This window comes from Mya arenaria, chromosome 3, assembly GCF_026914265.1.
Source record: "Mya arenaria isolate MELC-2E11 chromosome 3, ASM2691426v1".
In the NCBI taxonomy this organism is placed as follows: domain Eukaryota; kingdom Metazoa; phylum Mollusca; class Bivalvia; order Myida; family Myidae; genus Mya; species Mya arenaria.
The window spans coordinates 47,756,067-47,769,124 of NC_069124.1; the positions used below are offsets into that span (position 1 = coordinate 47,756,067).

At 37.0% G+C, this 13,058-nt stretch overlaps 1 protein-coding gene across 2 annotated transcripts; it reads right to left on the reverse strand.

The window, feature by feature from the left end:
* Positions 1 to 1,835: 1,835 nt before the first annotated feature.
* On the reverse strand, positions 1,836 to 10,066 carry LOC128228650 (uncharacterized). 2 transcript variants are annotated; one of them, XM_052940083.1, is made up of 9 exons: positions 9,609 to 10,066; positions 6,549 to 6,788; positions 4,889 to 5,325; positions 4,509 to 4,710; positions 3,934 to 4,023; positions 3,695 to 3,724; positions 3,371 to 3,481; positions 2,963 to 3,046; positions 1,836 to 2,514 (listed from the first exon to the last, which is right to left on the reverse strand). In XM_052940083.1, the coding sequence occupies exons 1-9, from the start codon at positions 9,825 to 9,827 to the stop codon at positions 2,239 to 2,241; spliced, it is 1,689 nt and encodes a 562-aa protein (XP_052796043.1). In that variant the 5' UTR covers positions 9,828 to 10,066; the 3' UTR covers positions 1,836 to 2,238. The 2 variants fall into 2 exon arrangements, with proteins under 2 accessions (XP_052796043.1, XP_052796044.1); XM_052940084.1 differs by lacking the exon at positions 6,549 to 6,788.
* Between the last annotated feature and the right edge of the window lie 2,992 nt (positions 10,067 to 13,058).

Here is a 13,058-nt window from a genome sequence, read left to right on the forward strand (position 1 = left end):
TCGCTGCCAAGCGAAATGTTTTACCATGATTATTTTAATCGACAATGATTAGGAATAATATTCACAAGTAGCTGTTGGCTGTTTATTAGTTTCACACCAAATGATATAAGAGATGCCCTAATTTTTATATCTAAATTCAGAATTGCTTAAAGCAAAGGGTTCAGTATCATAATATTTAAATTTATATCGTATGTGCGATTATCGCCGGTTCGAGTTTGGCAGAACGGCAGGGAAAGAAGATCTGGACCTCGTTGGCAGTGGTTACTTTGAGATGGGGTGTGATTACGGTATCATCAGGTTCCGTATTGAATGGCCAGCCAGAAGCTAGCTAGAAGCTATGATGGGCATGAAGAACACTAACAGTGCCACCTGAACATACGGTCTGGTATATCCTTGCAGATACAGGCCAATATCGCGCATAGTCGTTATATCGTCGGCTCAGTATAGTTTTCGATCAATTCAGCAGCTGGTCAGGTGTTCGGCTGACGGGAGTAAACATTGTTTTTTTACTATTGTCTATACGTTTTATCACGTCGTTATCGTGTAGTCATCGTATATTCCGTCTGTACGCTGTAACCATCGCTTATCCCGTCGTTACGCTGTATCAATCGTTTATCCCGGCGATACGCTGTAGTCATCGTTTATCCCGTCGATACGCTGTATCAATCGTTTATCCCGTCGTTACGCTGTATCAATCGTTTATCCCGTCGTTACACTGTAGCCATCGTTTATCCCGTCGTTACGCTGTAGCCATCGTTTATCCCGTCGATACGCTGTAGCCATCGTTTATCCCGTCGTTACGCTGTAGCCATCGCTTATCCCGTCGTTACGCTGTATCAATCGTTTATCCCGTCGTTACGCTGTAGCCATAGTTTATCCCGTCGTTACACTGTAGCCATCGTTTATCCCGTCGTTACGCTGTAGCAATCGTTTATCCCGTCGTTATGCTATAGCCATCGCTTATCCCGTCGTTACGCTGTATCAATCGTTTATCCCGTCGTTACGCTGTAGCTATCGTTTATCCCGTCGTTATGCTGTAGCCATCGCTTTTCCCGTCGTTACGCTGTATCAATCGTTTATCCTGTCGTTACGCTGTAGCTATCGTTTATCCCGTCGTTATGCTGTAGCCATCGCTTTTCCCGTCGTTACGCTGTATCAATCGTTTATCCCGTCGTTACGCTGTAACCATCGTTTATCCCGTCGTTACGCTGTAGCCATCGTTTTCCCGTCGTTACGCTGTAGCCATTGTTTATCCCGTCGTTACGCTGGGGCCATCGCTTATCCCGTCGTTACGCTGTATCAATCTCTTATCCCGTCGTTATGCTGTGGCCATCGTTTAGCCCGTCGTTACGCTGTAGCCATCGTTTATCCCGTCGTTACGCTTTAGCCATCGTTTATCCCGTCGTTACGCTGTATCAATCGTTTATCTCGTCGTTACGCTGTATCAATCGCTTATCCCGTCGTTACGCTGTAGCCATCGCTTATCCCGTCGTTACGCTGTAGCCATTGTTGATCTAGTCGCTAAGTTGTAGCCATCGTCTGTACCGTTTTTACGATATAACCATCGTGTATCCCCTCGTTACTTTGTACCCATCGTTTTTCCCGTTCTTACGTTTAATTATTGTTTAAAGAGTCGTTAATTGTGCTTTAAGCGAATTAAAGCGAAGCTGCCGGCACTGTCATAGTTGAACCGGCGATTATTGCGCTGCTAGAGGCTCTGATTATCGTAACGTGCAATTTTCATGAGTGTAGCGATTCTTTATTTGTGCAGGACTGTTTTGTTCTAAAATTACAGCAAAATGCCATCACTATACTTAACAAACAACAACAACATAACAGATTCCCATTTCTTTAAAATTCAAACACACACACACACACAAAACATTTTGCAGAAACGAAAACGGTAATAGTAAGCGTGTGTATATATAAACATTTCATATATGCTTTGATGGTAGTTATTTACAAAACATGAGTCCAAAGCGACACGTTGCTTATCTTATAAACAAAGGTTATGATACAATGAAGCCTAGGGACAAGACACACAGAGAAAAATAAAACTATGATGTTGTTTGAAGGGACGAGAATAAATCAAAACATGACAGACACAAAGTCCTAATACAAAACGACACCCACTGGTTATAATAATATCCCACTATCGATACATAAACAATACATAACAAAGGTGGTCAATGTCTGGGATACTTCAAAGACGCTTTAAAAGTCCATGGAAACAGTCGACTAAACACGCTTCTTTGGCTGCGCAACACCTTTCAGAACAAGGGATCCTTTTTCATGAAGGAACATCGCAGGCCAAACCACGTACTCTATGGTGTCTCCACTCGCTGTATATTGCCTGTACAACAATGAGTCAAAACGCGAATCAGGCTCGGTTGTACTGTCAAAAACCATTGGAGGAGTTTGAACTACCATCATCCAGCAGATGAAAAGAGATTTCTTAATGAAAGGTTTCAGTGATTCAATGCATTCCTTGTCCCATCTGTGTCGTAAATATGCCTGCAAGGTAGTGTTTTTGGTAAACAATTGTGTTGGATAAACTACGTTGAGATTTTAGTATCCTTTTTTCAGTTTCCAATCTAAGTTAGATTGGACAAATGTCATGATCGGAAAGGGCAGATCAGTTAAATAATGCAAGGTAATTATTCGAAAAAACAAAACACACAAACAATAGCAACAAAACATTCCTGAAATTGTCTGTATTACACTCTTGCTAAGTGATTTAATCGCACAATGTTTTATTTATAAGACACACTTTAGTATTGTGACGAATAATTTGATTTTTTGTTGAAATTTATCATATTGTATTAAATATTTACACAATGTTTACACAATATACGGGAAAGAAAACAACAAAGAAACAGAAGCAATGCAATGCAACGTCGTTTTAGATCAAATTAAAAATGAACTGCAACGGATTTTTGCCAGATGAAAAAATGTCATTTACCTGTTGCACAACGGGCACCATTGAAACGGATACACCTTTCCTCATTTTTTTCAACTCTTGTTCCATATGAGCAGGTGGAACCAGCTGTGTTAAATTAAAAACGTTGAGTTTATTTAAAAAAAAAAATCGTAGTTTCTGAGCTCTGAGTCGTGCTGCTAAATGTCCTTATTCTTGTTTTTATTTGTATGCATATCTCACGCTTAATTAATGAACTTCACATTATTTATTTTCAAGAGTAGACTCTTAAATCATTTTGAATTTTCAATGTAATTTTGTTTTATTGTGGACATTAAAGTATATTCAATGCATTATGTGGCAAATTCGTAAGTACATTACTACATTAGTCAATGCACTAAAACCTTTTATGCACACTATCAATTTTACGTCCTGTATACCGCCTTTCCCTACCGTTTGCCTGTTCCAGTTCTTCTGTGCTTCCTTGCGTTGTTTAGGTTTCCAGTGCCTCTCAATGAAATATTCCTCAAGTGCATGCAGTGAATTAGGAGCACGACCAAGTGGCTGAATTTCATAAATGATCAACTATAAGTAGTAACTTTGTTGAACTATACACTTTGTCTTAAATACAGGTACTGCGAATTGGAACTGACACTCGAAAACTTTTGTACAGTGGAAACGATGCATATTCGGATACCCACGTGCGACCGTTAATCTCAATATAAATGAATACAGTCAGTTATAGGTGTCCAACGATGGGATTGATGGTATACTTACAGAATGCGGTAAGGTAAGACTTTGCTCTCTCTGAAAGAAATGATTCTTTGGTAAGCATCAGCACAAAAAAGATCATACGTACATTACAAACATTCATAAACGTATTTTGTTATATATGTACGAGTATATTGACCTATCCGTTAAACTAATTTTCAGCATCTATCTTTTGTTTTCTTTATCAACAATGTCAACTTTACCAACAATACATATTAGTTTTGATTGACAATGACCATTCTTACTCTTGTTATGTCTTCAAACATCTCCTTTGCAACCGCTTCCATCTTGGCAATCAAATCGTTGGAATTTCGCTCACAAAACGTGTAGGCGCTCTTAAAAATATGTCGAAATGATGAATTAGTGTGGGATTGGACACCTAAACATTCGTTACAACCACAAATGAACCCATATTTCTTTACTGATCAGATGCGATAACTCCAACATGAATTTATAACGCTATTTCGATGCAAGTGTAGTCTGTCTGTGTTTTTTTAAGGTTGTGTGTCTATCCTCTAGTATTTGCAAGGCAGTAGCAGTGTGTCTTTTAACAGGTTCTTTGTTAAACCCCTTGCAACTGGGCTTGACCCTGTTGTTTTAATTGTATTATCACAGCTTGTATGACATGAAATATGATGTCGAGGTATAAAACAATTGACAATTTGAAATTGTTTGTTTAAGGTACTTAAAAGTAAATAATGAAAAATAAATAATGTGGTTCGCACTTTATTCTTTGCGTTTTTATGTCCACTATATAGAGTATAAAGGAACCAAGCTGTTCGCCTGATTGCATTTGCTTCTAACTGCATTTTATGCTTACATCCAATGTCTTACGGAGAGCCTTGATTGCTTCACCATCTTTGTAGCCACCATCTTCTGTCATGCTCTCAAATGCATCCGTCCACTCGTTGTCATACAGCTCACTGTACATTTCGCCAAGCTTCGTCGGCCGATTGCTTTCACTCAGGTCAGTTATGTTTGGGTTGTCTAATGTCAGCTTATCACCTGCCAATTTGCTTAACCTACAGCGAAAAGTAGCAACAACATTCTATAGCATTTCATAAAAAACAATAATGGGGCATTTTACAAACAGACAAGAAGAAAAAAACGTTAACTCTACGAATATATGCTCACAATGATCAAGTATTCTAGCGAAACTAGCTGGCTTGACACAAGATACATTAATATTTTATCATTTACCGTTGTCTTAATATGTCATTTTCTGCCTGGAGATCACTCTTGGCTTGTTGAATTGTTTGAATGGTCGTATTTTGGGATTTTATTTTATCACTCAATGTTACATTTTCTTGCCGAAGTCCATTTTCCGTCATTTTGAGCTGCTGAATTGTCTTGTCTGTGTTGTCAACGAGCCTTGCGTTGTTTTGTCTTTCGTTTACCTCTGGAAAAACTTTTCCTGAACTGTTCTCCTGAAGACGCATATTTTCTTTCTGGAGTTTTTGTTCTGTCTGCATTTGCGTAATCAACTCGTCCGTGTGAATGTTTTCTTTAGGGTCTTGAACTGAACAAGCTCCGCCTTCATTTTGTTTACCAGGTTTTGTCTGATTCGCTGAATCCTTTGAATGTTTCCCTTTTCTGTTTTTGCTTGAATGCGAGCCAGCATCATCTGTCTGGCACTCCTGTTACAAAACATAATGCATCTAATTAGCAGCATTCGCGGTAAAGTTATAATGTTATCTGTATGAAACTATTTAATAACAATCCATAATAATTAGTTGATTATTAACTTCTCAAAATTTGATGCAAAACCACTTGCAGTAGAAAAAAACACCTATGGCAATTCATGTTGTTGTTTATTGTCAAAAAATAGTACAGCTTGGTTTCCTTTGATGACTTTTAAATTCAACGTTATCGTTATAAAATTGAATGAAAAAGCAACAAAAAAATGATGGTACAACTCGTATTGCAGTAAGTAACAATATTCGAAATACAGATCATTCACAATTTACATTTCAATGGCCCGTCACTTGTCAATTGATTAATTCGTCTAAGTAATGTATTCTTTGTCCTTGATGTTAGATATGGAGGGTACCTCCATATATCGCCAAAATCCATGCTTATTGCTCCAACATATTTTCATAACAGTAACTACATGTGGAAATTGTTAGATGGAGAAAGAAAGCTTTACCACAAGCCAATAAAAGTGTATTGCTTGTCCTCTAAAAGATATTTTTGACGAAATGCACTATTTATAGCTAGTTATCCTTTTTTAGTTTATACAGAAATACTTATTTGCCAAGACTATTCTTTAAAAGACCTCATGTGTTCAGTGTGTGTATACCATGTGATGAACTGCGTCATAAATGCTACGTCGGAAGGCAGTATTTTGCTTCGAATGACGGACCACTGTCAAAACATTGTTTTGGAAACAGGTTTGACGAAGTGTTTTATGAACCAAATCACCTGATCAAACTTCGGTAATAAAAATGGCGGGGCTCTTTTAGTGGCATAGTTTGCCCTTTGTTTGATTTAAATTGGTGTAGTAAAAGAAAAGTTATCTTTGATTTAAGTCTTCATTTTAAGCAAAAGGTTGCCTTCCGACGTAGCATATATGACGTAATTTATGACGTGGTATGTACACACACTGGTGTTAATGTTTGTAGGAATTTTAAATTGTAAGAACCGGTGTACTTGAAAATAAAGTTTGCTTTATTACTTTAGACGGAATTGCTCTAGTGTACAGTTCTTTGTATTCTAGCTACGGTATTAATCTAGTGTTCAGCTCTTTGTATTTTAGCTATTATCTTGATCTAGTGAACAACTTATTGTTTTCCAATTGAGCTGCTGAATTGTCTTGTCTGTGTTTGTCAACGAGTCGTGCGTTGAATTGTCTTTCGTTTACCTCTGGAAAAACTTTTCCTGAACTGTTCTCCTGAAGACGCATATTTTCTTTCTCCTGTTTTTGTATTGTCTTTATTTGCTCCTTCAACTCGTCTATGTAAGGGTTTTCTTTAAGGTCATGAACTGAACAAGCTCCGCCTTCATTTTGTTTACCAGGTTTTGTCTGATTCGCCGAATCCTTTGAATTTTTCCCTTTCCTGTTTTTGCTTGAATGCGAGCCAGCATCATCTGTCTGGCACTCCTGTTACAAACATAACATAATGCATCTAATTTGCAGCATTCGCGGTAAAGTTATAATGCTACCTGAGTGTATGAAACTGTTAAATAACCATCCATAAGAATTAGTTCATAATTAACTTCTCAAAATTTGATGCAAAACCACTTGCAGTAGAAAAAACACCTACGTGTATAGCAATTCATTTTGTTGTTTATTGTCAAAAAATAGTACAGCTTGGTTTCCTTTGATGACTTTTAAATTCAACGTTATCGGAACAAAATTGAATGAAAAAGCAACAAAAAATGATGGTATAACTCGTATTGCAATAAGTAACAATATTCGAAATACAGATCATTCACAATTTACATTTCAATGGCCCGTCACTAGTCAATTGATTAATTCGTCTAAGTAATGTATTCTTTGTCCTTGATGTTAGATATGGAGGGAACCTCCATATATCGCCAAAAACCATGCTTATTGCTCCAACATATTTTCATAACAGTAACTACATGTGGAAATTGTTAGATGGAGAAAGAAGGCTTTACCACAAGCCAATAAAAGTGTATTGCTTGTCCTCTTAAAGATATTGGTGATGAAATGCACGATTTATAGCTATTTATCCTTTTTTAGTTTATACAGAAATACTTATTTACCAAGACTTCTCTTTAAAAGACCTCATGTGTTCAGTGTGTGTATACCATGTGATGAACTGCATCATAAATGCTACGTCGGAAGGCAGTATTTTGCTTCGAATGACGGACCACTGTCAAAACATTATTTTGGAAACAGGTTTGTCGAAGTGATTTATGAACCTAATCACCTTATCAAACTTCGGTAATAAAACAAAGGCCGGGCTCTTTTAGTGATATAGTCTGCCATTTGTTTGATTTAAATTGGTGTAGTAAAAGAAAAGTGATCTTTGATTTAAATCTTCATTTTAAGCAAAAGGTTGCCTTCCGACGTAGCATATATGACGTAATTTATCACGTGGTATACACACACTGGTGTTAATGTTTGTAGGAATTTTAAAATGTAAGAACCGGTGTACTTGTAAAATAAAGTTTGCTTTATTACTTTAGACGGAATTGGTCTAGTGTATAGCTCTTTTTATTCCAGCTACGGTATTGATCTAGTGTACAACTCATTGTTTTCCAGCTACTGTATTGGTCTAGTGTACAATTCTTTGTATTCCAACTACTGTTTTGGTCTAGTGTGCACGTCTTTGTTTTCCAGCTACATATACTGTATTGGTCTAATGTACAACTCTTTGTATTCCAACTACTGTACTATTCTAGTATACAAATCTTTGTATTTCAACACTTGTATTGGTCTAGTTTACAACTCTTCGTATTCCAACTACTGTATTGATCTAATGTACAACTCTTTGTATTCCAGCTACTGTATTAATATTTTCTACATCTATTATACCTTAGCTAATGAATTAATCTAGCATACAAATAGGTTTAGTCCATCTACTGTATTGATCAAGCATAACAACTAGGTTTAGTCCATCTACTGTATTGATCAAGCATACAATTAGGTTTAGTCCAGCTACTGTATTGTTCAAGCATTCTATTAGGTTTAGTCCAGCTACTGTATTGATCAAGCATACAATTAGGTTTAGTCCAGCTACTGTATTGATCAAGCATACAATTAGGTTTAGTCGAGCTACTGTATTGATCAAGCATACAACTAGGTTTAGTCCAGCTACTGTATTGATCAAGCATACAATTAGGTTTAGTCCAGCTACTGTATTGATCAAGCATACAATTAGGTTTAGTCCAGCTACTGTATTGATCAAGCATACAATTAGGTTTAGTCCAGCTACTGTATTGATCAAGCATACAACTAGGTTTAGTCCAGCTACTGTATTGATCAAGCATACAATTAGGTTTAGTCCAGCTACTGTATTGATCAAGCATTCAATTAGGTTTAGTCCAGCTACTGTATTGATCAAGCATACAATTAGGTTTAGTCCAGCTACTGTATTGATCAAGCATACAACTAGGTTTAGTCCAGCTACTGTATTGATCAAGAATACAATTAGGTTTAGTCCAGCTACTGTATTGATCAAGCATACAATTAGGTTTAGTCCAGCTACTGTATTGGTCAAGCATACAACTAGGTTTAGTCCAGCTACTGTATTGATCAATCATAAGACTAGGTTTAGTCCAGCTACTGTATTGATCAATCATAAAACTAGGTTTAGGCCAGCTACTGTATTGATCAATCATAAAACTAGGTTTAGGCCAGCTACTGTATTGATCAATCATAAAACTAGGTTTAGGCCAGCTACTGTATTGATCAATCATAAAACTAGGTTTAGGCCAGCTACTGTATTGATCAATCATAAAACTAGGTTTAGGCCAGCTACTGTATTGATCAATCATAAAACTAGGTTTAGGCCAGCTACTGTATTGATCAAGTATACAATTAGGTTTAGTCCAGCTACTGTATTGATCAAGCATAAAACTAGGTTTAGTTAATCTACTGTTTTGTTCAAGTGTACAGCCCTTTTTATTCCAACAACTCTATTGACTGTGTTGTAATTCATACTTTTGTGTACATATGTGTATTTTTCTGAATATTTCCATTTTGTGGTTTTGAATAAGAAGTATACTTAATAATAAACATTCCCCCAATAAATAATTCACAGTGCTTGTTAAAATGTAATACACTTAATATATAGTCGCCAATCATTCATTAACTATTTTCTTTGTAACATAATATTGATTACAATATGTAATGAAAAAGAATTCATATTTTGTTAATTCAATTTAAGCTTTGAATATAAATTTTGTGAAATTTTCAGTTGAGTTGAGTTGAGAAGTAAAAGTCACTTACATCTAAACTGCTCACATAATCAGTAATCTTCTGCGAAGTTTTGCGCATTCGGCGAGATAAGTCACCTACACATATGTTTGCCCCTTCGCCATTTTGGTTTTTCTCAATTTCAAGAATCGTTTCCGACCATTTCTTTACTTCCTTTTTAATTTCTTTAATGACTTCGTCTCCGACTTTTGACGTTGCACCTCGGCCACCTTTTGACTTGCTATTTCCCATTATAGAGTTTATTCGTCTTTACATACTATATAAACGAGTTTAGGTTTGTTTTTGAAATCGGAAGTTGCCGAAACAACTCACACTAATGCAATGTTAAACTTATCAAAATTCCTTACTTTCACGCAATTCGATTGCATTGACTGACTGAACAAAAATGATACTACATTAGTGATATTTCATTTCTTCAGATACTTCAATCATTTCTTACTCACGACCTAAAATGGTCCGATGGCCTAGGATTAACTTCCGTGATAGCTGTCGATATGTAAAATTTATAAACATTGTTGTGAGAACAATGGCAACACTTACTAACATAATTGTTTATGATAGTGTCAAGATAATTAATACTCGAGCGAAGTACACAAGTAAGACATGTATAATTTTATGTAGTACATCTATTTCGCTAGACCGATAATAGTCTAAGAAATATCTGAAAACGGAACATACTTTGAAACGAAAAACTAATCAAATAAAAGAAAACGGTTTGAAAACACATATATTATTGATAACCTATAAGTGATCCTATATATATTCTACTTTTTATTTATGTTTGTTTCAGAACTTTATGTTATCAAAGCAAACACAAAAAAGTAATGTACTCATCTTTTTTATATTGTTATTATGGGTATATTAGTGCATATTATTGCATTTTGCATACAATATACTCCCGAAAGTGATCCAAATACTGCTTCGGTCAAACGATAAAATAGACCCTTTTATCCATATTTTGAGAGCTTTTATTTAAAGTTTACTGCCTAGGCGTTGATTTGCAAGGATTCGAAATACTACATTGGCCATGGGAAATATCTTTTTCGGTTTTCTTAGACGCGGCCCTCTCTAACACCAAATCCTTCTACTTGTACCTAAGTAAACCTTTCTTGATTCAATTAAAGGGATTCTATACATACTACAACATGCGCAAGGGAAATCACTGGCTTAGACGTCTCTAGTGGTTCAATAAAGACTATTACGGTAATACTGTATAAAATAAGGTGTTATTGTAGAAATGAGTTGAAACGTTCGTCCGCCATTGTATATGATTCACTTACACGTCTTTACTTTGTGTGTTCTGTTTTACCATTAGCTTTATTTGTGCCATTAAGTCTAAATTATAACAATGTTTTCAACAGTGTCCTATTCGTTATTGTACTTGATAAGATTATGATAATTTGCGTAATGAGACTCAATATATAATTATACAGTTTGGGTACAGTGTCATCACTTCGCCACTGACAAGAAACAAGACGTCAGCATTTGAACTGGACGTATTTCGAACGATGTGCTGCAAGCACAATTGAAATAGTTTTTTCAATAATTTAATTAGAATCTTATTGATTAGGAACTGGCGGAGCCCGTTTTTAACCCAAAACCCGTTACTGAATATTAAATAACTGAGTTAGAATATAACATGTATTCCCATTGGCTAGTGTGTTCAGCTTACATGCATAGAACGTGTCAAATGGTGAATCTTAGCGCCTTTATAATTATGTCGCGTTGCTCAGTACGCAACCGTAGCTAAGCACAAATCATCGTTTTCTTACATTTACCAGTGATTTTCGAGAGGAAATTTTCTAAGGAGTCGCTTAGTTCGATTTGAGAGTAGCCTTTTTTTTTTAGCTCCATGTTAAAACACATTGTTGCCGTCTGAACAACCATCATCCAGGCGATACAGCTCAAGTGCTTGATAAGGGTTTCATGGCTCGAAGACATTCGTTGCCCCAATATAGTTTTAAGTATGCCTTTATAGAAAATAATGTAGGATAACAAACAGACTGAGAAATATCATTTCAAACAGTTGTTGCAGCTTAAATATGAATTTAAAGGAGAATTGATCTGAACTACTTTTGGTGCTGGAGGCCCGATTTGTCCTATTTTGATTTGACCTGTACATGGAATATGTTGAGTTGTGTTTGCTTTATTGTTTATTTCATTTTCGATAGTATTTGCATCTATCTTTAAGACATAATGAAATTAAACAAATTGTGTTTGAAGTAGTATCAATCGAACATATTTTCGGTACGTTCTTCTCTTCTCTCGTTACGCTGTATCAAAGTTCATACCATAGTGACGTTAAACCAATCGTTTATCCAATCGTTACATTATAGCCATCGTTTATCTCCACGTTTCGTTGTACCATATATTATCCAATCGTTACGCTTTAGACATCGCTTTCCCATCGGTACGATATAGCCATCGTTTATCATGTCACCAGGCTGTGTCATCATTTATCCAGTCTTTATGATTTAGCCATCGTTAATCCAATCGTTACGCTGCAGACATCGATTATCCCGTCGTTACGCTGTAGGCATCGTTTATCCCATCATCACGTTGTAGACACCGTTCATCCGATCGCTACGCTGTAGCCAACGTTTATCACATCTTATATGTATCATCGTTTATCCCGTCGGTACGTTGATTATTCCGTCGCAAATCTGTGTTGCCATCGTTTATCCATTTCGTTACGTTGCAGCCATCGTTTATCCCGTCGTTACGTTGCAGCCATCGTGTATCCCGTCGTAATGTTGCAGCCATCGTTGATCCCGTCGTTACGTTGCAGTCATCGTGTATCCCGTCGTTACTTTGCAGCCATCGTTTATCCCGTCGTTACGTTGTATTTAAGTTATTGGCTAACATTGCTATACTGCCGTCACTGCCATAGTTGAACCAGCGATTTTCGCGCTGCTAACAACAGTGGTAATTGCAACGTACACTTTGCTGTAGGCATCGTTTATCCCATCATCACGTTGTAGACACCGTTCATCCGATCGCTACGCTGTAGCCAACGTTTATCACATATTATCTGTATCATCGTTTATCCCGTCGGTACGTTGATTATTCCGTCGCAAATCTGTGTTGCCATTGTTTATCCATTTCGTTACGTTGCAGCCATCGTTTATCCCGTCGTTACGTTGCAGCCATCGTGTATCCCGTCGTAACGATGCAGCCATCGTGTATCCCGTCGTTACGATGCAGCCATCGTTTATCCCGTCGTTACGATGCAGCCATCGTGTATCCCGTCGTTACGATGCAGCCATCGTGTATCCCGTCGTTACGATGCAGCCATCGTTTATCCCGTCGTTACGATGCAGCCATCGTGTATCCCGTCGTTACGTTGCAGCCATCGTGTATCCCGTCGTAACGATGCAGCCATCGTGTATCCCGTCATTACGATGCAGCCATCGTGTATCCCGTCGTTACGTTGCAGCCATCGTGTATCCCGTCGTAACGATG

What these genes read in the sequence shown, in the direction of transcription:
- LOC128228650 (XM_052940083.1), bottom strand. Translation starts at nt 9,827, where the DNA reads ATGGGAAATAGCAAGTCAAAAGGTGGCCGAGGTGCAACGTCAAAAGTC. An exon ending in AATGACATATTAAGACAACG is followed by an intron (nt 4,711 to 4,888) that starts GTAAATGATAAA and finishes TTTTCGCTGTAG; the next exon opens with GTTAAGCAAATTGGCAGGTG. An exon ending in TGTTTGAAGACATAACAAGA is followed by an intron (nt 3,725 to 3,933) that starts GTAAGAATGGTC and finishes CATTTCTTTCAG; the next exon opens with AGAGAGCAAAGTCTTACCTT.